The sequence below is a fragment of the Camelus dromedarius genome, chromosome X, assembly GCF_036321535.1.
Source record: "Camelus dromedarius isolate mCamDro1 chromosome X, mCamDro1.pat, whole genome shotgun sequence".
Taxonomy (NCBI): domain Eukaryota; kingdom Metazoa; phylum Chordata; class Mammalia; order Artiodactyla; family Camelidae; genus Camelus; species Camelus dromedarius.
In genome coordinates, this window is record NC_087472.1 from 64,685,752 (window position 1) to 64,695,589 (window position 9,838).

The window sequence follows — 9,838 nt, forward strand, 5'->3', positions numbered from 1 at the left end:
ATGACCTTTTGAACCCTAAAAATGTTGAGGCATTTCAGTATGGAAAATCAGACTCCTCCTGAATCAACTATTTCTCGTCTCAGGAAATGTGTCATTGGAGGTACAACACAGAGATCAGGAGCAGTTTGTAACCACACCCTGGGAAAAGGTCCTCAAGAGCTACCTATTGACCTCAAGGGTGTCCCTCTACAACTCCAGCTCTAATTCCACAAGAGATTAAACCTACGTGTCACTGTCCAGAGGCTGGTTCGTGATGACATTTCTTCCCTTTGGAGCATAGTTCCACTGCACATCCTGGATGCCCAGATAGTAGACTCTAGTGGCCCCATCAGTCAGTTGGAGCCACAAGGGTTGCATGAATAGCAGAGCCCAGAGGAGACGGCTTGATTCCATGGCCCACATTACTCTGGGGAACAGGCAAATGAATAGCTGCTGGTATAGAAGAAAGAGAACAAAAGTGCTTTGCATGTATCTGGAAAATGAAAGAGGCAAGAGCCAGACAGAGTGACTGAGAAAACAAAACCCAATGAGCCCAGAATATACACCTTTCCTGATTCTTTTCAACAAGTGTTCAAGGATCTCTAAACATTGGACTTTAGAGGGCAAAGTTAAAAGTTCACTTGTACTGACAATTATGTATTAGTTCCTTCAGAAGAGAAATCAGGATCCACTTCAGCAGTGTATAAAGAAGAATATACTCTGTTCCAAAAATCAGGAGACAGGCATCAGAAGCCTGACTGAGTCATTGATTCACTTGGTATCTGAATCAAGTCACTGATTCTGCCTGTGTCTCTCTCTGCTTTCATCATTGCCTCTTTCCATCCTCTATTAACTGCATTTAAAGGCAAATGAGAATTCACCAAAAGACATTTACTAGAATGTTCATAGACTCACACTGGAAACAGCCAACATGTCCATGAACACTGTAATGAATGAGTAAATTGCATTTTATTCATGCAGTGGAATTTTATATAGCAATGATAATAAACAAACTACAACTATATGTGAAAATATAGATGTCTCTCACAAACATAATGCTGCAGAAAGAAACCAGACAAAAAAGAGTACACACTGTATAACTTCATTTATGTAAAGTACAAAATCAGGCAAAATAATCTATGCTGTTAGAAGCCAGGATAATCTTTGCCCTTGGGGTAAGGATCAGTGACTGCTAAGGGAAGGGGAGAAAGGGTTCTAGGTAATATTCTGTTTCATGATTCATTTACTGGTTACATGAGTGTGTTTAGTCTGTGAAAATACATTGAGCTGTGAACTTAGCACATTCTCAGAAGAAATGTTCTCTGCTGGTTCTCTGCCAAGCACAAATTCATTTCATGTGTCCAATCCTGAGTCAGAGTTAGAATTAAACCTCTAGCCTCTCACTCCACTACATCAGTCAGGCAGTTAGGCTTCTTAGGGCTGATATGAAGTACTCAGTCATACCAGACACAGCCACAGTCAATCCCAGAAACACAAATAATGTAACACAAACAGACATAGATATACATTTGCATACACTTAGACACATGAAGTCTTATCTAAAAGCAGAGGTGCACAAACTTGCATCCAGACATAGAACCACACTGTCACATAGAGTCTTAGTCACTTTCATCATCATCATCATCATTACTGTCATCACAGCAATATTTATTGTGTGATCGTGGCATGTCAGGCATTGTTCTAAGTGTTTTACATAGATTAAATCATTTAATCCACACAACAACACTATGAAGCAAATGCCAGCATTATCTTCATATTATAGAAGGAGAAACTGCAGAACAGAGGTATAAGATAATCTGTCCAAGCTCACCTAGTTAACAGTCAGTAGCATTGGGTTGTAAGCTCAAGGAAGTATAGGTCCAGTATCTGTTTTTTTTTTTTTTAATTGAAGTATAGGTGACATAATATTATATTAGTTTCAAGTATACATGTTCTTAATCACCATGATATACGACCTTCTACAAAATATACTTGTGCACTTACATGCATATACACAGAGAACATATACAGACATATCTTGTTTTATTGCACTTCACTTTTTTGCACTTTGCACATATTGCGCTTTTACAAATTGAAGATTTGTGGCAACCCTGCATTGCCAGATGATGTTTAGCATTTTTTAGCAATAAAGCATTTTAAATTCAAGTATGTACATTGTTTTTTTTCTAGACCTAATGCTATTGCACACTTCATAGACTACAGTATAGTGTAAACAGAACTTTTATATGCACTGGGAAACCAAAAAAATAATTTGTGTGACTCATTTTATTGTGATATTCACTTTATTGCAGTGATCTGGAACCAAATCTGAAATATCTCCAAGGTATGTTTGCATATGCCTATAGCTGTAGTCACATGTGGGAAAACTCCATACACTCTGAAACATGCAATTACATGTACTTATGATCACTTCTAGAAACAGACACATATATTCAAATAGGCAGAGATACATCTAATCAATATCATTCATAATGATGATAATAATGATGGTAGGTATCATTCATCAAGAGATTACTACATGCTAAATACAATGCTCAGCTTTTTATATGAATTATTTCACTAAATTCTCAACCTAAGCACATAATATAGAGACTATTAATCAAAAATAGAAAACCAAATATATGCACAGACTCACATATGGATAGGAAATTCCCAGATATTTACCTTGATTGATAAACAAAACTTCTCACATTCCTCCACACACAGTAGTAGCCCAAATATTAATCCTTAGTCTTTATATGACATTTGGCAGAAAGCCCTTGATAGCTGAAAAGTCTTGTTCTTGGATTCTTCTTTCTAAAGCTTGGCTTTCTCACTGACCAGCTGTGTAGCTTTGAGTAATACTTAACCACTCTGAATCTGTTTTCTTATCTACAAAATATGTATAATAATATAAGCCTTGGAGGAGTAAGTTAGAAAACTTGCATGAAAGAGCCCCAGTACAATTAATACTTAGAATGTAACAAACAGTAACTGCTCATTTCCTTCTTCCTTCTCCTTCTTGGCTACCATTTGTTAATTGATTCATCACTGTCTCCCACACATCATATGTTCTGTATTTCTACTCTAAGGACTAACTTAAATCCTCATTGCTCCAGAAAGTTCTCTCTAGCCTCTCCATTTTACTGTCCTCTGAAGGACTACTTACTCTCTATATCATCCAATTGCATTGTCAGACTTTGTATTATTATCTTTCTGTCTCATAAGCTGCCTCATGAACTGTCTTTATTTACCAGATTGGACTATAAACTCCCTGAGGGTGGATGTCACATCTTAGAAGTCTGTATATTTATTGGCAAATGTGGTGATGGGAGCCTTGTAAGTGTAACATTAACAGCTACTGTTAAAGTGACATAAAGCAACATAGACATACATTTTTCCCACCAGGTAACTCTAGTTCAAGTTCATCACTGGTCCAAAGAGTGACCTTAAGCAAGTTACTGCACCTTGGTGAGCCTCAGTTTTCTCATCTACAAAATAATGGAGCTGGACAAATAGTGCTTACTCTTTTGGGGTCATGGATGTTTGAGAATATTATGAAATGCAAAAACACAGAACTACAAAATGTTTTATATAAAGAGCTCTCAAAGAGTCCTTCTAGCTCTCACATTCACTGATGAAACACAGGTGCAGTCACATGTACCAACATATAGTACCATATATTTTCACACAAACAGCCATGTCCTCAGCAGGGAAAAAGTGTCTTTGATTCAATGAACGTCTGAATGCAACATGCAAACCTCCTTTAAACTTGCTGTTGTGCCTTAAACTTAACTAGAGATAAACTTGTCCCAGGTAAGAGCACCACAACTGGAGAAGCACGTGGTTAACTTGGAAATATTCCCAGAAAAGACTGGTACAGAAGTTCAGCATACAGTGAACAAGTATTCAAAGGTGGTGATTAATGAACAAAAGGACTAGACAATAAAACCTGAGGAAAAATACAACTTAGATTTTGCCTAACACTTTCCAATCTACAGTATGTTTTTCACATCTGCTATCTTATTTTATTCTCAAACTCTTATGAGATAAGGATTTTCTTCCCTATTTTGCATCCAGGTAACAGCTTTGGAATCAGATTACCTAAACGAATCTTGGCTCCACTTTTCTTAGCTGTGTTACTTGATAAAGTACTTCACTTCTCTAACTATAGTGTTTTCATCTTTGAAATGGAATTAATACTATTTGCTACATCTCAGAGTAGTTGTGAAAATTAAATGAATTAAGATCTGTAAGTGCATAGAACACAAATAAGTACTCAAGTGCACAAGTAAGAGATCAAAAAATATTTGTGACTATGATTATTATAGACAAGGAAATATGTTTAGAAATGAAAATTGCCAGGAACACAAAAGTGTAACATTTTAGGGATAGCTGCAATGCATACACACTCATGAGTTCTTTTATACAGTAACACATACCAAGCATACAGGCACATGTAAATGGCTGAGATTAGATTCTTTGGAAGCAACATTATATAATGGAAAGAACCAAAACTTTTGAGTCAGATAAACTGAGGTTTGAGTGCTGTTTTCAGTTGTCTTTGAATGAAATAACATCAAGGACTTAGTAGGTATCTGATAAACATAAGTTTTCATTCTTTCTAATCACTAACTTCCTTTTTTATTTCCAAAGCTGCATTTGTTGTTGTTATTGTTGTTGTGGTTGTGGCTTTTAATTTAGTTTTACCATATATTATAAAAACAGAAGAAAATGATAACATTCCTTTAGAATTACTTGGATATTTCATGGTAAGATTGAAAAATTTAGACTCTAGAAAAAATAGTTTCTAGTTCTTGATTCACCATTTATTAGTTGTATGACATGGAGCAAGTCACCTAGTTTCCTGAGCCTCAGTTTCCTCATCTCTTAAATGGAGATAATCTCTGCTTTGGGTTCCTCATTAGTTTGCTATAAAGATTATATGAGATGAAGGATTTGAAAACTCTGTGCAAACTTTTCACTTAAGCAAGGCTATTTCCTCTCAGCTGAGCCCACAGGAGGAAGTCTTATAGAAAGGCCAGACTAAAGAGGAAAAATAAAAGGGAAAGATAAAAGGAGAAATGAAATAAGTGAAATAAATAAAATAAGTAAGATGAGCAAGAATCATGGAGGAGAGTAAAAAAAGAAGGAGAGAAGGAAGAGGTGCTCAAAGGAGGAAAGAGAGAGACAGAGAGAGATTTCTAGGATTCTTCAAATTAGACATAGTTTATTTTATATACACTGAGACCAGTCAAACCTTACTTTCCTATTATCCCAATGTCACCTGGGCCCGGTCCCCATCATCCATGACAGTTTGTGTCACTTTTTCCCCTAGAATTTGCAACTTGTTCCTTTGGTGTGACAATTTTATTTTCTCTCTGAGTTGGAATAGACTGGCTTCTATAGGTTCATCCTAGACAAAGGATCACTCAACTGGACACAAGAATGCTGATTAATACTTGAGGTTTTGTATGTAATCTCAGTAGCCTTCCTAATAGAACCCTCCATCAAGACTGATCTTTTGGCCTTCTAGTTCCTTGAAGCTTTGTGGCTTTTTCTTCACCTTGTGACTCAAAATAGGTCCCAGATGGGGATTTTCTCACCTTCTGTGGGTATGGGAATTTCTTAACTTGGAGGGAAAATGTTGTAAGCCTCAAAAGTTTCCAGATAGTACAAGCACAATTTATATTATTATTTAATCATTATCACTGTATCCTTGCATGTCAGAGTTGGGTAAACTGAGGCCCACAGAAGAAGGGGTTCACCTGAAGACCTGAGAGCTAGTACTAAGGCTCCTGATCCTCTAGCCTGGCAATCATGTCCAATATATCATCACCATACTGTTCCTGGGACAAGTGATTTCACTATATAGTTGCATTTTTTAAGGAGGATACTTCATTTCCTCACACCCCAGTTGTGGTATCATAGAAAATATACTGATTTAAAATTAGAAGACCTGGATTCAAATCCTGTTTCTTGCCTTTCATAGCTATGTGACTTCAACAAGTCACTTTCACCTATTTGAGCCTCACTTTTCTCATCTAAAACTGAGAGGGTATTTATTTCACACAATTGTTTTGAAGCTCAAACAAAGTAATTGATAGATGAGCCCCTAGCAAAGGACTTCAACAGATGCTCAGTAAAAAGAAAGAATGTATTACAGATTTATACATCCATAAAGACCTTTAGAAACTAGCTTTTTTCAGTCCCTTGATGTTATGTATAGAAAACTGAGACCAGAGAGATGAAGGGGTTTGCTCAAAGTCAAGAGGCAGTTATTTATAAAGCCAGAATCTGAATTTATATTTTCTAAGATATTTCTTCTGTTTCGGCACTATGTGTGAGAAATAATTCAGATTTTAAACTGATAGCTTAGTTCAGCTATTATTTATTGCCAATCTGGATGTTAAAGTATAAAACTAAGTGATTATTTTTAAGTGCTTGATCTTCCCATTTATGTAGTCCTCAGATATGTCACCTCACAATCCCACAACCTGTGAGACAGAAAATGAGCTCACTATTTAAACAGGAAAATTAACTACTCTCTACAACCCCAGGATCATCTCTGAAACAGTCGAGCCAGTGTGCTCCTGGCCATTTTGGCAAGAGGAACAAAGAAAGCCTATTGTCCACTTTAACTTCCTTGCTCACCCAGGCATGCTTCCTCCAACTTCTCAGCCACTGGCTTTCTCTCCTAGTGGGCCAGGACTCCCCTAAAAGCAGCTGAATAAAGATTTTCACAAAGAAAAGGAGACAAAGTAGGGCTTGGAAAGAGAGGAGAAAAAATCTTACCTTTGCTGGAGAAAACCCTTCCATATTCATGTCAGCGGCCTAGTGATGCTGAACTGCAGACCCCAGCGTGAGTCTGCCAGGCCTGCTCATTCAGTATCCTGGGTTACAGGGCCTTTCTCATAAATTAAATTCCGGGCTCCAATTTGGCTGGTGTTACTGGGGAGTGGTGAATGGAGGCAGGGGCATTTCTGGGTGCCCTCTTTTCCAGAAACTAAACTACTGGAATGTCCTGTTCCGGGCCTGGTTTGGTACAAAACCCGGGATGGTTCTTTGACCATATCCGGGTGTTTTCCAAATCCCGGTTAGGATCCCAGGAGGAATTACAAGAGGGTGGGCTGCATTCCTGTTATCTCAGCTTGCTAGTTGGTATTTGCTGAGAAGGGGAGGAAATGCACTGTCAGTGTGGCCAATCAGAGCTCATAGAAGGATTCCAATAGCCCTATTTAAGAAATAGAGCCCTCTGTAAGGGTTACAAGATGTGGTAAGATCCCCCATCCCCACCAAATTTTTCCTTTCTTTCTGTGAAGTACAGTTATCAACACTGCCTGTTATTCTGAGGCCATGTTTACTTGGTAGTAGAAAAAAATAAAACTGGTAATAAAACAAAGAGCTTTCTACATGTCAGGCTCTATGTTAACCACTTTACATGCATTCTCTCATTTAAGTTTCACAATTATCCTGTGAAATGGATACTCTAATTCTCCTTATTCTACAACTGAAGGAAAACAGGCTCTGAGAGGGAAGGTAACAGTTGAAGATCACACAATTAGGAAGTAAGAGAGGGGGGAGTTTTATTGGATTTGTCCAGACCTTTAGAGTCCACACTACCACATTGTGCTACTTCAGAGGGAAACACAGAGCCCTTTTGCAATGAGGGAAGTGACTTCAACCCTATTGAGTGCCGGCTGTCCACAAGTTACTACTAGATTTTTAAAAATGTACATTAACTCTGCCTCTGCCATTTTTAGCAGCTCCTAGAGTGAAACCCCAGGGCTGTATTAATCACATTTTCCATCAAGTAGACAAGATGTAGTTAGAAGATAGCCTGGATTAACATAAGTCAACATCCTAAAATCTAAGAAGGCTCAGAAGAATTGGAAATATTAAATTAAAAAAAAAAAACCTAAACTTAAAAAAAGGTAAAATGGGCCCTAAAATTTCAGGGTGTAACTGGAGTTTGATTTATTTAAAACCAGAAGCTGTACTTGTTCCTGCTGGAAAGAGAGGATAGTGAAAATCACTGGTCTGAGCATAATGACCTAGGTTCCAGTCCTGGTTTGGTCTTGAAATAATCAGCTATACAGTCTTGGGTCAGGCCCTTCTCTTCTTTGGGCCTCAGTCTTTCCATTTGTACAATGAGGACTTTACATATGGACCCTCCCAGCTCTATAAATTTACATATCTTTGATTCCATGAAGAAAACACATTCTAGATATTACGAGTGGGGGAAGAAAGAGTTAGTTTTAAAGATAAAATGTTTAAGAAAAGAATGAGTAGAGTAATTCATGGAGAAAAAGGTGAGAACCCCATACCTCTTTGGAAAAAACTATGTCTACACACCAGAACCAGGTATAAGAAGGAGACAGGTATGATGGCTGTTCTACCACCAGATATCCTTACATTGTGATGAGGAGATCTTGGCTAGGAGCAGATGCCGTTCCCCAGGCAGTCTCGGCACATTTTTCTCTCCTGGGTTTAAAGAGTCTGGAGCAGGGTCCAGGGAGGAAGACTTTCAAAGACTTAGCTGGTGGGGCAAAGTCTGGGTCATAAACCACTGGAGTTGCTTAAGGGTGCCTAGATACTTAGGAGCTGCTCCCACAGCCTGCACCCCAGGCTAAGCTAAGTACAAACAACAATAAGGAGAAGAAATGAACTACTATTTCTTCAGTTCCTTTGGAAATGATCAGTGATCAAAGGAAGCTAGATCAGGCCACAACAGCCCGTGGGGTTATCTGCCTCTTCCCAAACTTGGCATGTGCATGAACCTGGAAGCTAGAGGGGGAAGGTGGAGTTCAAACCCATTAGCTGGGATCCAAGTACAGGCTTAAAGACATTTATGACAGGGAGGGGAAGGGATAAGGTCTCTGTTCTGACTCATGAAAGACAACAATAAACAGATCGTATAGACACACTTGAGTCAGCACAGTGAAGGCTGTAGGAGGCCAGCTAAGCTAGATTTCTGAGACTGTATTATTCATTTAGCAATTCACTGAGAGGGCACACAGTGCTTACTTATGCAAACCCTAGGCATATTTCTGGTGCTTTTCCTCAGGGGTCACCTAAAAAAGTTTAAGTTTATACTTATAGACCAAGGATTGATAAACTATTTCAGCAAAGGGTCAGTTAATAAATATTTTATGGGCAGAACATAGTTTCTTTCTTTCATAACTACTAAAATAGGCCATTGTTGTACATTGGGTACATCTATATACCAATAAAAATTAATTTACAAAAACAAACAATAGACCAAATTTGGTTCATGAGGTATAGTTTGAAAATTTCTGCAGTATAGACATTTGCAATAGGGCAACATTATTAAGAGTGTGGAAACTAGAATAAGACATCCTGGATTGAAATCCCAATTCTGCCACTTCCTGATTCTGTGATGTTGGAAAAGTCATTTAATTTTTCTAAACCACAGTTTTGCCTCTGTAAAATGGTGATTATAATAGTATCTATTTCATAGGGCTGTTATGGGGACTGAAATAAAAATTTACATGTAAACTGTTTAGCACACTGACTGGCACATGGTAAATGCACAAAAATGAGCTTTTCAAAAATGTTCTCCTAGAACAGTCTACTCAAGCAATAGAAATAAAAGCAAGAATAAACCAATGGGACCTAATGAAACTTACAAGCTTCTGCACAGCAAAGGAAACCATAAGTAAAACAGAAAGACAACCTATGGAATGGGAGAAAATTAATACAAATGAAACCGACAAAGGCTTGATCTCCACAATATATAAGAAGCTCATAAGACTTAAGAAGAAAGAAACAAACAACCCAATCCAAAAATGGGCAAAAGACCTAAACAAGCAATTCTCCAAGGAAGACATACAAATGA

At 37.8% G+C, this 9,838-nt stretch overlaps 1 protein-coding gene across 3 annotated transcripts in view; it reads right to left on the minus strand.

Moving 5' to 3' along the window:
- HEPH (hephaestin) overlaps positions 1-7,068 on the minus strand; it is a 96,114-nt gene extending 89,046 nt beyond the window's left edge. For 2 of the 3 annotated variants that reach the window (XM_031446533.2, XM_010981996.3), the window contains exons 1-2: positions 6,775-7,068; positions 227-432 (exon numbers count right to left, since the gene is read on the minus strand). In XM_031446533.2, the coding sequence (XP_031302393.1) occupies positions 227-432; positions 6,775-6,804 (236 nt within the window). In that variant the 5' untranslated portion in view covers positions 6,805-7,068. The remainder of the gene's footprint in view (positions 1-226; positions 433-6,774) is intronic. The other variant, XM_031446532.2, reaches the window with a different exon arrangement.
- Between the last annotated feature and the right edge of the window lie 2,770 nt (positions 7,069-9,838).